The sequence below is a fragment of the Pteropus medius genome, unplaced genomic scaffold (assembly GCF_902729225.1).
Source record: "Pteropus medius unplaced genomic scaffold, Ma_sr-lr_union100, whole genome shotgun sequence".
Taxonomy (NCBI): domain Eukaryota; kingdom Metazoa; phylum Chordata; class Mammalia; order Chiroptera; family Pteropodidae; genus Pteropus; species Pteropus medius.
Genome location: NW_024342471.1, coordinates 25,055,083 through 25,070,201, shown reverse-complemented (window position 1 = coordinate 25,070,201; position 15,119 = coordinate 25,055,083). Strand labels below are relative to the sequence as shown.

General features: G+C 47.5%; 1 protein-coding gene and 1 pseudogene across 3 annotated transcripts; both read left to right on the top strand.

Annotated features, from left to right (window-relative positions):
- Positions 1-513: 513 nt before the first annotated feature.
- LOC120604212 (uncharacterized) lies at positions 514-631 on the top strand (annotated as a pseudogene).
- Positions 632-1,522: 891 nt separating this feature from the next.
- Positions 1,523-10,439, top strand: PRELID3B (PRELI domain containing 3B). 3 transcript variants are annotated; one of them, XR_005653212.1, is made up of 7 exons: positions 1,523-1,681; positions 5,357-5,525; positions 6,496-6,585; positions 7,026-7,096; positions 7,230-7,332; positions 8,668-9,766; positions 9,894-10,439. XR_005653212.1 is itself a non-coding variant. In XM_039864723.1 (7 exons), the coding sequence occupies exons 1-6, from the start codon at positions 1,650-1,652 to the stop codon at positions 8,785-8,787; spliced, it is 585 nt and encodes a 194-aa protein (XP_039720657.1). In that variant the 5' UTR covers positions 1,523-1,649; the 3' UTR covers positions 8,788-8,818; positions 9,894-10,439. The 3 variants fall into 3 exon arrangements, 2 of the variants coding, with proteins under 2 accessions (XP_039720657.1, XP_039720656.1); XM_039864723.1 differs by having other exon boundaries at positions 8,668-8,818; XM_039864722.1 differs by having other exon boundaries at positions 8,668-10,439.
- The last annotated feature ends 4,680 nt before the right edge of the window (positions 10,440-15,119 follow it).

The window sequence follows — 15,119 nt, the reverse complement described above, 5'->3', positions numbered from 1 at the left end:
AAAAAATTATCCTCCCTCCTAAATTAACCTGGCTATTTAACAATTAAATGAGCTAAGAAAGAGAATGAAGCAGTGCTAACTAGCTTCTAAACCACCAGCCATCATTTTAAATGTCAACTGTTCCTATTAGGGGGTACAAGATTGCGGACTATGAGGGGAGGAGGGGAGGAAGGGCTTTTTCTGAAGGCTGGGCCAAGCAGTTTGTCTCCCAAACAAGACTCATCTGTGGATGAAACCACCTGCCATTCCCTCCTGCCCCCTCAACTTCTTGGTCATTCATTCCATCCATGCAACAAATAACTATTATGTAGGTACTTGAGAATCATTAAACAAGTCTGGCAAGAGCCTCGCCTTCAGAGGCTTGCAGTCTAGTGGAAGTTAACTGATAAACTAGATGATTTCAGTCACTTATTCCACAAATAATTATTTCATTGATCAATAATCAGTGAACCCTTACTCAATGAAGTACCAAGAATCGTCATTAAGCAAGACAGGCAAAATCTTTGCCTTCAAGTCTACGGCCATACCACTCTGATCCAGCCGATCCTGTCTGATCTTGGAAGCTAAGCAGGGTCGGGCCTGGTTAGCACTTGGATGGGAGACGACCTAGGAAGACCAGGGACTGTAGGCATTAAAAAAAAAACAACTTTGCCTTCAAGGGCTTACGTTACAGTGGAGGTTAAACAAATAAACCAGATGATCTCTGAGAGGTGGTAAGCACTAAAAAAAGTGCATCAGGATGTTGTAATGGGGGAACAGGTGTCGGAGGATCTGCTGAAGGGTGAAGGAAGACCTCTTTGGGGGCGACGTCTGAGCTAAGAGCCATCCAACAAACCCAGGGCCATGAAGCTTTTCCATCTGTTGCATCTAGCGCCCACGCTTCCTAACTACACTCTTTGTGTGGGCGTTAATCAAACTGATGTTAGTTTCTCCTTGTCTGTTTGTCTTCTTCCCACCCAGGGTCATAGCATCTGGGAGGGCAGGTGGAGTAAGCACAGTTGATTGGCTGACTTTGGAATTTTCCAGCCTGGCTGGGACGGGAGGTGGTTGGTTTGTTGGCTGGGTGACTTCAGAGCCCCTCCCCGCCCCCAACCTGAGCTGAGATGGGAGGTGGGAGGAATTTTCTAATGGGGCACCATGAACATTTGGTCAAGTAAACGCGACGGTGTCCATGTAAGCGGGCGGACTGCACCTGTCAACAGGTCTGCAACGCAAGGCGGGCAAGGGCCGGGCGGGACCGAACAGGCGAGGCTGACCCGGCCGGTGCGTCCAGGAACCCGCTGGACGGGTCCCAACTCTCCCTAGAGGTCAGCGCTGCCGGCGACGCCCGAGCGGGGGGCGGGCCGCCGGCCGCGTGCCGCGCCTGCGCAGCACAGCGCCTGCCCCGGCGAGCGCGGGCGCTGCCCCCGGAACTGCGCCGGCGCGGTGCGCCCGGCGCTAAGGGGCGGGGCTTCGTTGCGCCGCGCGCAAGGCTGGCGCAAAACCCGGGCCGGGATAGGGCGTGGGGCAGTGCGTCGGGACGTCCCCCGCGTCGGGCCCGACGGCGCGTGCGCGCTGCGCAGCCGGCGGGGTGGCGAGGGGGCGGGGCGGAGGCAAGTGTGGCCTCTTCCTCGTTTCGCCGCCGGGACACCGCGCAGGCCGCCGGCACCATGAAGATCTGGACCTCGGAACACGTCTTTGAGTAAGTTTGGGGCGTGGGGCGGTGCGGCGGAGGGGCACCGGGAAACTGCGGGGTGGGGGGGCAGGCCGGGCCTGGAGTTGCAGCGAGGTCGAGGCGTCCCTCAGGAGGCTTCCAGGTGTCGGGCCTAGTGGGAGGAGCCGGGCCTGACCCCGGGGGGGACCTGTGGGGGGCGCCCGAGCCGCCCTGCGCCCCAGGAATGGGTCCCCAGCGGAGAAGGCTGCGACTTCCAGGCCCAGTCACAGCTCGGGAGGGCTGGGGTGGGAGAGCAGAGCCGGGACACCTGCTGCCTGCCCCCCGGGGTGGTGGGAGCGTCGCTGAGCTCGAGGTGCTTGACAGCGCTAGGCGTGGAGGGGCCCTGAGCATACACATCCGGCCTTCCGAAACCCGTGGGACAGGGACCCGAAGATCCCAAGAGGAAGGCGTGGGCCTTCTCAAGAGTCTCATCGCCCCACTACCGTTTGGGTGGAGTTCCTTAACTCGGAATGTGAATTTGATGAGCTCAGGCCACCAGGAAACGTAACTTTGTGGCAGCTCCTTGATGTGAGAAACAGCCTTGGAATTAGAGTCCAAGGTTCACTAAGACGCCAACAAGCCGTGTGACCTTGGGTTACCCATTTTCATTGGAGACATGGAAGGTGATGATATCATCAGGGCTGCCAGTGTAAGGTGTTTTTGAGGCCACCTTCAGTAGTATCTCTCGGTTATCGAGAAATTTTTGGTAACAAATAGGCCTTAAACCAGTTGGATGTTGGGAATTAAACTCCTTTCTGGTTGCCTGATTCCATACACAGAAGAACCACACATAGAGGTAACTGAATCATTTTTGCCTTAAATAGTTAATCAGTTGTCCTAGCACTGTTTATTGACTAATGCGTGTTTTTCTCAATGATTTGAGATGCCACCTTTGTCCTAAACACTTGCGGTGTATATACGAACCTATTTCTGAGCTGTCCAGTCTGTTCCGCTGATGTCGCTACTGGAACCACACTGTTTCAACTTTCATAGCTTTGTAGGATGCTTTAGTTTCACCGTTTGATTTTTTAAACAGTGTTTCCGAGGGCAATTTTAAAAGAGGCTGTAAACTTTTTAAAGACTCAGTGAAGCAGACACATCCAAGAGTCCATTGGATCCTGGACTATAGAATGTTAGATCCTGGAGTATAGAATGTCAGAATCAGAGGGAAGATGTCTTTTCTTCCTAGTCTATCGTCGTTCTTGGGGGGAAGACCCTAAATTTTGTAGTCTTTCCGATGTTCTTTAACCTGGGCACATACTTCTCTGCTCCATTTCAGCTCCTGAGATCAGGAGTGGCTTGTACCTTGCAGTCTTCTCGTGGGTCTGAATGCTTCGGCAGTTCTTGGCACCACGTCTCCTTAGAACTTTCTTCCTGTCTTCCCTAACACTCTGTTCCCTGACTTGTCCCCTGCCCCCATCGCCACTCTTTCCGCCCTTGTTTCGTGAGCATTTCTCTCTGTTCTTCCCCTTAAGCATAAGCGTCCAGTGAGGCTGTTGTTGGCCTTCTTGTCTTGCATTTCATCCGTGATTCTTAATCTTTTTTTTCTCGTTCTGTCACAGACCTCCCTGAGATTTGATGAAGGCTCCAGGGCCTTCCCCCCAGGGGATAGACATGTTCACACACATGCTGCACATGTCCTGGGGGAAGCGCTGGTCCTGACTGTCCCCCAGGGAATCGGGGCATTTCCTTCAAGGCCCTAGCTAACATGTACGCATTTATGCCACCCACATCTGCGCCTGGGGCTCCACCCTCTTGAACTTGCAATCCTGACTGTCAGGTCTTACCAGGTGTCTCTACTCACTTGTCCCACAGGCTCTTCAAACTCAGCACACCTGAAATTGAAGTCATTCTCTCCCCTCACAAATCTTAGACCATTTCTCTGCGCACGCATCCTAAGGGTGTCGTGTCTGACGCCAGCCTCTCAGCCATTCCCCTGCGTCCTACCTGTCTTTGCCCTTCCAACACTTCCTCCCAAGGCCTGACACATTGCGGGCATCCAGCTGAAGTCATTCAGTGATTCCTTCCACAAACATGGACGCCCACTGTGTTCCAGGCACTGTTCTTTGGTTACATTTTGGTAAAGAAACCAAGACGTCGTTGCTGCTTTGGTGGAGTTAACTGTCTCCACCTCGCTTTGTAGGAGAAATCGGACAGACTGCCCTTTGGTGCTGTCCTTGAATGTCTTCCAGTGTGACGTCTTGTCACGTAGTTACCTTGAAACCGTTAAAATTAATTGCTGGAAGACTGTTAATCGTAATAGGCAGCCTTTGTAACGTTTGAGCCAGTTACGTTTCGTAAAGCAGTCTTAGTTCAAGCTAAGCGAAGTCAACATTGGTGTTTTCAGGTCGACTCAGGAGGGAAGGACTAAATTGCAAAGAATGCGTAAGCACCTGGAAGCCGTGCAGTTATTTTTTTAGGTGATGAGGGGAAGAAGAGCACAAGGAAGCCAGCTAGCCATGGCGTGCGACTAGATGGAGCAGGGAAAGGGTTCGTCCGGTTTCAGTTTAGATAGTCGCCTTGGTAACAATCAGTGCTCGGCCCGTATCACTTCTAGATACACAGATGTGGGGACCTCCCAGGTTTATAAAGTACCTCTGCTTCTATACCTGCTCTGATTGCCGAAGAAGACCTGAGATTAAAAACAGAATGAGGTGCATTTATATAATATTACAGCAGAAATGAAAACGTTAAAAGTAATGTTGCTGGTCGTCCACAGTCCTGGGAAGTGAATGGTGTTGAGATTTTCCTTGCTGGCAAGTAGTCTTGCTCAGTTCTCTAAAAAGTTAGGTCACCTTTTGTGCTCCGTAGTTCAGAAGGGCCCTTTTGAAAAGATGTCTTTTGTATGAGCATCTCATCCACACAAGTCGTGAACTAATGTGCATCCCATTTGAGTCACCCAGGCACGTGTACTTCAGGAAGATGAAGGTCCTGCAAGTCCCATAATACTGTTACCATTTCGATCCTAGAGGATAAGCAAGTGCTTATTGTATTAGGAGAGAATATTAGAAAATAACATACTAGATAGGAGCGTCTTAAAAATGTTACCGTATCGAGTGACCTTTTCAGAACAAAGCAGAATCCCTCCTCTGAGGAGGGCAATGGGAAAAGATTGACTGGCGAGGCCGCTTATTACCTTAATGTGAGGAAACTCGCGTGCGGTATTATGGTCTTTAGCTCAGCGACGCGGTGCGTCTTCGCAGCCCCTGTAAGGTTTTCCAGTGCGCGTAGTTTTTTTTGTTACTTCTTTATAGCTTCGTGGAATCGGGTCAGACAAAAGAATAAATGGTGTAATAACAATTTTTGCTGCTTGTTTCTGTAGAACAGAATTTTTAAATAACATTTGTATGAATTTGGTTCTCAGAAACAAAATGTGATGAAAGTGGACACGGGTAAGTAGGAGAGATCGCTGAGGAAACTTCTGTGAGGCTCTGTGGGCATTACTGGCACCATGCAGCCTGTGCACTGGGAAAATACCGAGGCCTACCTGTGTTTACAATAATGACGAAGCCCCTAGATTCTTCTTTCAGTCAGTGTTTCAGAAAATCATTTTCCCCAGGCAAATTAATTAAAGTTACATTTATAAAGAATAATTTGACGGTTACAAAACTGACTTAATTGACGTGCATATTTTTAAGTGTCTGGTTTGGGTTTATTTGGCAGCCACCCATGGGAAACCGTTACGACCGCTGCAATGCAGAAGTACCCAAACCCGATGAACCCGAGCGTGGTTGGAGTTGACGTACTGGACAGACATATAGATCCTTCTGGAAAGTTGCACAGCCATAGACTTCTCAGCACCGAGTGGGGACTGCCTTCCATTGTCAAGTCTGTAAGTGTGTCTCTTTCCCCGGGGAATGTGACTGCTGAAGAAAAGTTTTCTAAGCCACATTATAATTTCAAATAGGTGGTGGGAGCCAATTCCGAATGTCATTTTTGCATCCGTTCAAATTGTATTATAATAAACTCGAGCTATGAGTGTATAATGAATTGGAAATATTATTACAGTCTTCATGAAGGCACCTGATAAAACCTTCTGAAGGGAGCCAGCGAACGCTCTGAAATCGAAAGGAGTTGTTTCCTACTTCGGCTGTGGCCAGTAGTGAGATTCCGAGGGAACGGCCCGGTGGCCGTGGTCAGTGGTGGCTCGTGCACTGCGCGAGCAGCTACCCGTGCACTTGGCTCTCGCTGCGTTCGTTCCGAGCTCTGACTCATCTCCCCATTCATTGAAAAGCCAGGTCTGTTCAGTAACATTTCTCAGCAGGAACGTGCTGGTTGCCTCTGTACAAACACTGCAGTAGGCAGTGAGGACACAGAAGTGAGCAGGATCAGGGCATGGGCTTGGGGGCCCGGCACGGGCCGTGATGCTTGCCGTGCTGTCCTCCGTGAGACGGCTGCTGCTCTGTCTGAAGAGTGAAGCCACGGGCCCCTACCCGTGGGCTGCGCCAGGAAAATGCGGACAGAGACTTGCGCTCTCCTTGTTCCCGATGCCACGTTTCCCCAGAGACCCTGCTTTCTGTGTCTCAGGCCCGCTGCTCCGTGGCACACTGGCCGTTCAGTGCCGCCTTGTGTTGCACACGTTCTCAGTGGGCCAGGGTGCTGTCTGGGTCTGGGAGGTCCTGGTGTGTGACATCCCCCCTGCGACTCACGGGGCCCCCTTCCCGACCTTCGTGTGATGCCTCTTGCTCTTTGTGAAGCAGATTTTTGGTTCAAGACGTGAACACTTTTTACTTTCAAATAAAATATTGATACACTGGTTAAGGAACCCTCCTCTGATTACTAATTCTCGATGTCTTTCTTAGCTTATCGGTGCAGCAAGAACCAAAACATATGTGCAAGAACATTCTGTAGTTGACCCTGTAGAGAAAACGATGGAGCTTAAATCCACTAACGTAAGTTTTAGCTCTTTGTTTTTATTTTAAACGGTTCGGCTTAAGTCGTTGCCTCTCGTAGTCGACACAGAGGACCACTCCTCATGGCACTGCGGGGAGCCGGCGCTGACAAGCAGTGCTATCTGGGCCTGTAGTTCGCAGCATCGCCTCACGGCTCTGGCGAGCTGCTTGGCATCTCCAGGGTGCTGCTCTGAACGAAATGACTTTGGGATTCTGTGAAGGTCATTACTGTTGTAATGCTTTTGTCAAAGTTGTTTTTTAATAAAAAGCAAGCAGTGAATAGTGAAATTGAGTTTTATTTACACGGTAATATCAAAGTGGTTTATTTGTTGTTATTTTGTATATTTAGCTAGCAAGACTTTGATTTATGAATTAGTTTGGAAATGCTTTTAACCTTGGGTTTCCACAATGATTTGATATACTTTTTTTTAATTCTATAGATATCCTTTACAAATATGGTTTCAGTAGATGAGAGACTTATATACAAACCACATCCTCAGGATCCAGAAAGGTGAGTAAAAAATGTTTTAACAAACTTATTTTACAGGGTGTTTTAGTTTTTGTTTTGTTTTTTTTTTTATCAAATATTTCTTTAGAGTGAAAGTGAGATCATTCCGAAGCTGTGTGAATTTGTTTTGTTCCAGAACTGTTTTGACTCAAGAAGCCATAATCACCGTGAAAGGGGTCAGTCTCAGTAGTTATCTCGAAGGACTGATGGCAAGTACAATATCTTCAAATGCTAATAAAGTAAGTAAAGCTGCTCTCCGATGGCCGTTTTTCCTGGGTTTCGTTTCTGAAAGAGCTTAGTACTGAATGTGTGTGTATCCCCAAGCCACTCTCAGCCACAGTGCAGTGAGAGTCCACATAGGCTGTTACTCGCACAGGCTCTGGGGCCCAGCACGCCTGGCTCTACATCCAAGCTCTAACCCTTAACCAGCCTTTCAGCCTTGGGCAGTTAACTTTCTGCGCCTCAGTTTGCCCTCTGTGAAGTGGAGGTTAACGACCCACCTTACAGGGTTAGGCATGGAGAGTGAGGAAGATAACGTAGGAAAGTGTGTGGCCCAGGGCCTGGCCCCTGGGAAGTGCTCAGTCGTTGGTGGCCAAGTGTGGTTGTTAAAAGCACTATTCGCGACCTTTTCCATCGGCATCCCCGGCACCGCCAGATCGTTTTTAGACAGACAGCCAGGTAGACGGACAAGACGTGTCTGTACTTTACACATAAAAAGAGTCAGGTTTCTCGTATCACCACCCCCAACTGACTTTTGCCCCATTGAGAATACGTGATTTAAAGGAAGGAAGTTTAGAGAAAGAGGCGCTTAGTGCTGTTTCCTGACACATTTGATGTACTCATTCAGCGGTCAGAAGATATTCACAGATGCTTTCTCTGTGCCAGGCAAAGTGCTAGGCTAGACGGGATGCCACGGGGAACAAAACAGATGCGGCCCTTGCCCTCGGGGAACTAACAGGAAGGTGACGTTGATCACACAACATGCCATTAGGAAAGGAAAAGTACAGAAAGATGAGAGTGTTTAATGAGCGTTGAGTGAGTGGTGTTTCTGCTGAGTGCTGAGTGAGGGGCGTGCAGGAGGCTTCCGTGCAGAGGAGCTAGCTGCACGAGACAGAGGAAGCACGCAACGCTTTTTATTTTCCTCAAGAACCTACATAGAGTGCAAGGAGAGAATGGCTTAAGAAGTAGTCAGGGACCAGACGTACCAGGGCCGAGTACAGGATTTTGCTTTAAAATAAGGGACATAAAAAGAAGAAACGGGTTTGACCTTATCCCCCAAAAGGGGACCACTCTGATCATGAAGTAAGCAAAAACATCACTGTCATTAAAGTGTAGATTCTTTTGAGAACATCTTTCGCATATAAAATAAAAATCAGCTTATAGATCAAGCCAGTTGCTCAAGGCATTTGATATTTGGTAAATAACATCAAGAAGAAAAAGCAAGAACAAAAACAATCCATCCTGCTGAGGTTGGTTATCCTTATAATGCTCCTTGTTACTTCCCGGTGTGCCGTTTATTTGATGCATGCCTTTGCTCTCACTCGGTAACAGTAAATGCATTGGCTTTTTTTAAGGGCCGAGAAGCAATGGAGTGGGTCATACATAAATTAAACGCTGAGATTGAAGAATTGACAGCTTCGGCAAGAGGGAGCATAAGGACACCGATGGCAGCGGCAGCACTTGTGGAGAAATGATGGAAAGTGGCGTGCAACACCCAGTACCCAGGTCTCTACCAGCGAGCAGTATATTTATTTGTTATTTAAAAAAATACAACTATATTTTAGGTAGAATTTTTTTTAATAAGCTGAAGAAAGGTTGTGTGACTTTTGATCAAAACGAAGAGGGAGGTACAGGGCTTCTAAATAAAAGGGATCATCCAAAATAATCGGTGGTGTTTGAGATGACTGATTTTGAGGGTTCTATTATTTGTGAACAATGAACAGTTTTCGCAAAGTACTTGGAAATCGGTGTTAGCGTGTTAAGTCTCTTTAAGGTAGAATTTTAAAGCTTTGCGTGCATTAGAACTCTACCTGGCTTTGGACCAACTCCAGAACAAAGCAGAGCCACCTCTTAAACATACACGACTGCCCTGCTGCAGCAAACTTCAAGAGGGAACTCACTCTAAAAGGAGAATTTGTATAGTTTTGAAAGAGGTTAATTTGTATAAAATAACTCGCTCCGCTGTAAACCACCATTAAAACTCACAGTGTTTTAATATGGCACCTAAATGACGTTTTAGGAATGAAAATTATCACTAATATATAACACCAACAAAAACTATGATTTTATTGTATTGAGAGCGCTCTCGATTTGCCACAGTTTTGCAGCTTCGTGAAGGTATTCCCTTCCTTGCGTTTGTACTTTATGACTTAGTATGCTGTGTCGTGGGCTGGTTAACTGAAAAAATAAAGTCATTACCAGAATTCTGCAGCACTCTAAACTTAAACAGAAGAACAGCTGTTCACATCTTTTAGCATTTCACATTTGCCTAACTTATAAATTGCCATGTGTCAAAATCATGGTTCTGTAATTGCTAAAGCATGATATGTCAGGTTATTTGAATATAATTACTTTTTGAAGTAATTGTGACCACAAAACATCTTTTTTACATGAGGAGCTGTACATCATTTGAAATTACTCAAATGATGCCTTGATCTGAAGCATAAATCCCAGGTACTTAATGTTTTTAATAATAACGTGCCACGTGGGGGTGGGGGCGGGGGCGTGAGGAAGAAGAAGAGTAATAGGGAAGAAAAAAGCATTGACCCCTGAACTAACCACTACCTGAATTGCTTTGCAGCTTTTCTCCATGGAAATCCTCCTTGGGGGTGCCAAAGGGCAGCTGCACTCCGAAAAACAATGGCAGTAAATGCGTTTTGTTTCATGTTCTGTGGCAGTCGGTTATCAACCAGTAAATAATATTTTGATACTTGTTGCATATAGAGTATTTTTGTTAAGAGGTGATTAGCTCTTGCCTTTATTTTACAGTACTTTATGTGATAAACTTCTAATCAGATTTCCTATGAAGGAAACCAGATGGTACATGTATATAAACCACAGAAACAGTATAACAAATGATTCGAAAATTGTTTTTCAACTTAAAATACTGTTTAGCTTAAGACTTCTTAGGGCATTTGTAAAAGCAAGTTAAAACTCAATGAGGTTTTTGATTATTTTTTTGTAACCATAGTTTCTACTACAATTGAAATAACATTTCAGCTAAACAAAACATTGCTAGATATTGATACTTAATAAAAAGTTGCCTTATATAATTTCTGTAAAGTATACTTGTTCTGAAAGAGGTGTAATGAATGCCCTAATGATAAAGATTTCTAAACAAAGTTTATCCTGTTTGATTTTGTTTTTTACTCTGATCTAATAATATAAAACACTCCCAATTTTATTCCAATGTAGTTAACTTGTTTTAAGCAGTTGGTAGTTCCTGGCTTTTACCTGGTACAGTAGCAGTGCCCAGTGAGCAAACGCAGTGACAGCACTCAGCTGGAAGGTCGCTCACATAGACCCTTGGACTATGGAGCGTCTTGTCCTAAATATTAAAAGTGGAAATTATACGAATTAAGAACCTTTCTTGTTAATAAAAACTCCCTTTTAACCATAATGTTTTTGATTACAACTTCTTTAAATGTGAAGAAAAAAGATTTTCCTCATTAAGTATTCACTTAATCGCCACAGGCTGTAAGCTGTAAGCTGGCTCTGCGGTGCAAGGACGCGCCTCTGAACCGGACGCAGGGACGAGCGTGTGGGTGTCACTGTGGGTCCCCCGCGCCTCCAGCCCTTGTTCCCACCTTTTTTATTCCCACATGCCATCCAGCCCTTTGCCCCCGTCCTGGCGCATCACGGGTTGCCCTGAAACCCCGGGAAATGTCGGGGTAGTCGCACGTTAGGCCGGGTTCACTTTTTCAGGAAGTCGGGGGCGGAGACCTCAGGTTCTTTGAATGTCGGTGCCCCCGGCCGGGGTGCTCCCCGACGCCGGCCTCAGACGTGGCTCCGCGTCTCGCGCCCCCGAGGCCACGCGGTCCCGCGTTCCCTCCAGCTCCCCTCCGGCCCGGCCGCCCCGCGGGGCGGCTACGGAAGCCCGCCGAGCCCACGACCGGGACGCCCGCCGAGCCAATCGGCAGGCGCGGCCGGCCGGCGGGCGCAGTGATTGGCTGCCGGCGCGGGGGGATTCCGCGGCGGAGCAGCAGGGGCTGCGCGGCGGGGCCGGGCGGGGCCGGAGGCGGCGGGATTGGCAGGTCCGGGGCCCCGCCCCTTCCGCTTCGCCGGGCTGACCTTCCGGCCGCTGGGTCGCGCGCTGAGCCGACATTGACGCGTCCTCGCGATTCGGCCCGACGAGCCCACTCTCGCGACATCATGGTGGCGTACTGGAGACAGGCTGGACTGAGGTAGGCCCGGGCCTCGGGACGGGCGGGCGGCGGAGGCCGGGGTCGGAGGTCACGGGGGGTGCGGCGGGGGTCGGCCCGGCAGGTGCGCCCCAAGATGGCCACCCTGCGGCCGCAGGTCCGGGCGGGGACGCGCCCGGTGCGCGCCGGGGGTCCGAGCACCTGCCCGCGCCCGGTGTGCCGAGGCCGGGCCGCCGCCACGTCCGCGCCGGGCAAGTGCGACGCCTTCTCAAAGACGGCTCCTCCGAGCGCGACCTTTGTTCTTCTGAATGACACCCCGTTTCTGTTACGTAAAGCTTGGGAACTAGGGTTGAGGACAGTTCTCTTGTCACAAGCACTGTCAGCATTTCTGGTCTTTGGGGCATCAAAGGGCCTTTTGTGATCGTACACACGTGTTTGTTTTTTTTTTAAAAATTAACTCCTGTTGCTCTTGGGTTTCCTTATCAGTAAAACGGGTGAAAGCCCTCGGTAACAGGTAGATAGCCCTGCGCACAGGTGAGTGGTGGCTCCTGGGAAGGTCAGACACGGGACCCATTTGAGGACACAGCACCTAATGGGACACGTCGGTCTAGAATATCTGTGACATCTGATTTCTTCGCCTGTGCACCCAGCTGAGCGTAGTACCTTGCCCCAGGTGACACACCTTATTACTTCACTGCATAAAGTAGCACCTTCTAGTGGTGGCAGTTCATGGGCACAGGCCTGTGAGACAGCTGAGCAACCCACGTTTCCTGACTTGTGAGGTCAAGCAAAGTTTTGTAGTGTTGGAAGGATGATTGTTCCAGTAACGGTACCATTTATTAAGCACCTACTATGTGAGGAACGTGGTGAGTCATGCTTTTCACACTTTGTTTCTCCTCCTCCCACCCACCAGTGGGCCAAGTATAATTATCCTTCTGTTTTATTCTATTGTTTCTTTGGGTGAATAAACTAGCTGAAAAGATTGAACAGCCTGAAGGTCACCCAATTAGTAAGAGTGGAAGCAGGCATTGGAACGCCTACCTCTTGGCCAAAAAAAAAGAAACCCAAATCTGAAACATGACAAAATAGACAGCAGCACCCTTCCCCCACCCCTTCCTGTTTTCAAAAAGTGTAAAAAGTGAGCTGCCATCTTCTGGAAAATAAGATGTTGATGGGAGTCCATCTACCAAACAGGAAGCAGGCTGTTAGATATTTTGCTAGAATTGATGATGTTCTCTGAGGACTTTTCAGTTTAATTTGGAAACCTTGATTGGAAGTATTTTTAATGGCAGATTTATGAAACAGAATCCAGTGTTCTCAGGAAAACCTTTAAATAATTAATCAGAGGAAGAACTTTTCATTCAAAATAGGTTTTTTCTATTTCAATTACATATACTTTACCTCGTAAGCATAATATAAGAAAAAATTGCAAGTAGACCAATGGGGGAAATCACTCACGTTGCAGACTTCGTGAACATTTTGGTCTATTTCCTTTCCTGTACTATGGGATTTTTTTAAAATAACTCTGCATCTTTTAAAGTAATATGTATCGAAGAGAAACAGTACAAAGTAGAAAAGCAAAAGATCACATTAAGATTTTGGTACATTTCTTTGAAGTCTTTTTCTTTGTATAGAGTTTCTTTTTTACATTAGTCATTTTCAAATCCAGTTTTATAATAATGTACAATCAAACCAAAAAAATATAGGAAGAAAAACAGCCACACAACTACTCTGGCCTGGATCATTGATAATTAACTTTATATTGTCTCATTTTCTCCCAGCTACATCCGATACTCCCAGATCTGTGCAAAAGCAGTGAGAGATGCGCTGAAAACAGAGTTCAAAGCAAATGCCGAGAAGACTGCTGGGAGCAGCATAAAAATTGTCAGAGCGAAAAAGGAATAATCTGTAAGTTCTCGTTCGCTTAGAAGAGTTGTATCTTACATTTTTAGAGTATTTTTTTAAAAATCAGAGTAATTTTAGTTTTGCATTTTGGCCACTGTTCGGTCAATCAGCAGATGTAGAAGTTAGTGGGATGATAATTTAACGCATGCAGGTTTTAGAAGGCCCATGGCATAATACAAGAACGTTGTTTTGGGCTCTGACAAGCAGAAGTAATTGGCACATTGATTTTCAGCTCATTTGGCAAAGCTTGGGTAGAGAGCCGTCTTATTTTAATTAAACCTGTTTCGTTTGCCCAAAATCAAATAATTTGGAGGATAAGCTCCCCACTTTGGTAATTGCTGTCGGAGTTACATAACAGTTCAGGAGCACGAGAAATTCTAGTTCTTTGTGTTTTTATTTCCCCCCCACACACACACCTGATAACGTCCTCACAGATCACACTGCCTGAACGTGAGGGCCGCCAGGACAGCAGGGGTCCTGCAGCTCTGTCAATCAGCATAGCCTACGGGAGCCTGCAGCAGACTTACCGTCCCTTCAGACGGTGCGGCTCGTTTCACATCTCCAGAGATGTTGGCAATGTAAAGTTACCTTCTATACAGTAAAAGACAGTTTTGCACCATTGACCAGTTCAGACTTTCATGCACCAAACTACTGAAGTGATCTGATCTCCAAACCACTTTCTTGACGTTGTCATTTCAAAGATAAGGAAGGCTAATTACCAGAGATGTTTTTCCAGCTTAATTTTTTTGTTTTGCTTTTTAAAAAGCTTCAGGCCCACAGTAGCAGGGAAATGTGAGAAATATGAATCCTTTGGCAGCTCGTGGTCATGAGCAGTCTTTCTTACTGGAACTGTCTCCCCTAAGCACTTTTCACTTCGTCTTGATTTAGTGAATGTTTTCTTACGAGTCTAGAGATGCAGTGTTTCGAATTTAGCCCTTTTTCTAGGGCCTTTCTGTCTAATCTCATAATTCCGCGTAATGATTTTCTGGTGGGTGGTTTCGTTGTTAACAGCGAACTTGAGAAAATCACTTCACCTCCCTCTGTGGCATAGTCGAGCCCGATTCCGCATCCAGCTCCCCTGACCTCGTGATATGCTTGGGGTCAGGAAGCAGCATCCACCTCCCAGAAACAGAACATTGCCCCCTCCACGTGTCCTGCAAGGGACGCGGCCTCTGCACGTCAGCACGGGCGGGGCAGGGGGCTGTCTTTTGGAGCCGGCGTGGTTGGTTTACTACTGGGCGGGCGTGCGGTTTCACTTAGCGGGGAGGTCAGCGCCTTGGCCGTGAAGCTGCGCTCTGCAGCCCAGAGCCCGAGCCATGGCTACAGTGCGCAGTTCGTTCTCAGAAAGTGGTTTCTCCTGTCACGTTGGGATTTGAAGAAAACACGAAGGGCTGGCAACTTTTGCATTTTCTTTTTTCCTCCCAGACCCCAACTACAGCTTGAAACGCTCCGTGTCCAAGGAGAAGATGTGTGGGCACGTGTTATGGCAGATCGAAAATGACCTCACTTCATGGGGAAAAAAGTACATGTCTCGTTCATAGATTGACAACGTCAATAAATTGAAGTATGGTTCACACACGCCGTTGGACTTCTTTCTTTGTGGGAACCGTCTGCACAGATGCGGGATTCTGATCATGTGAACCGAGGTTGCGGGGGTGGGGGACAGGTTTAATATCTAGGGACCAAAGGGGTCCAGAAAACAGTGTGCAAGTGTCTCAAAGTAGCAAGTCGTCCTCCATTCGTGACATCAACTGACAAAA

What these genes read in the sequence shown, in the direction of transcription:
- PRELID3B (XM_039864723.1), top strand. Translation starts at nt 1,650, where the DNA reads ATGAAGATCTGGACCTCGGAACACGTCTTTGA. An exon ending in ACCTCGGAACACGTCTTTGA is followed by an intron (nt 1,682 to 5,356) that starts GTAAGTTTGGGG and finishes TTTATTTGGCAG; the next exon opens with CCACCCATGGGAAACCGTTA. An exon ending in TGCCTTCCATTGTCAAGTCT is followed by an intron (nt 5,526 to 6,495) that starts GTAAGTGTGTCT and finishes TGTCTTTCTTAG; the next exon opens with CTTATCGGTGCAGCAAGAAC.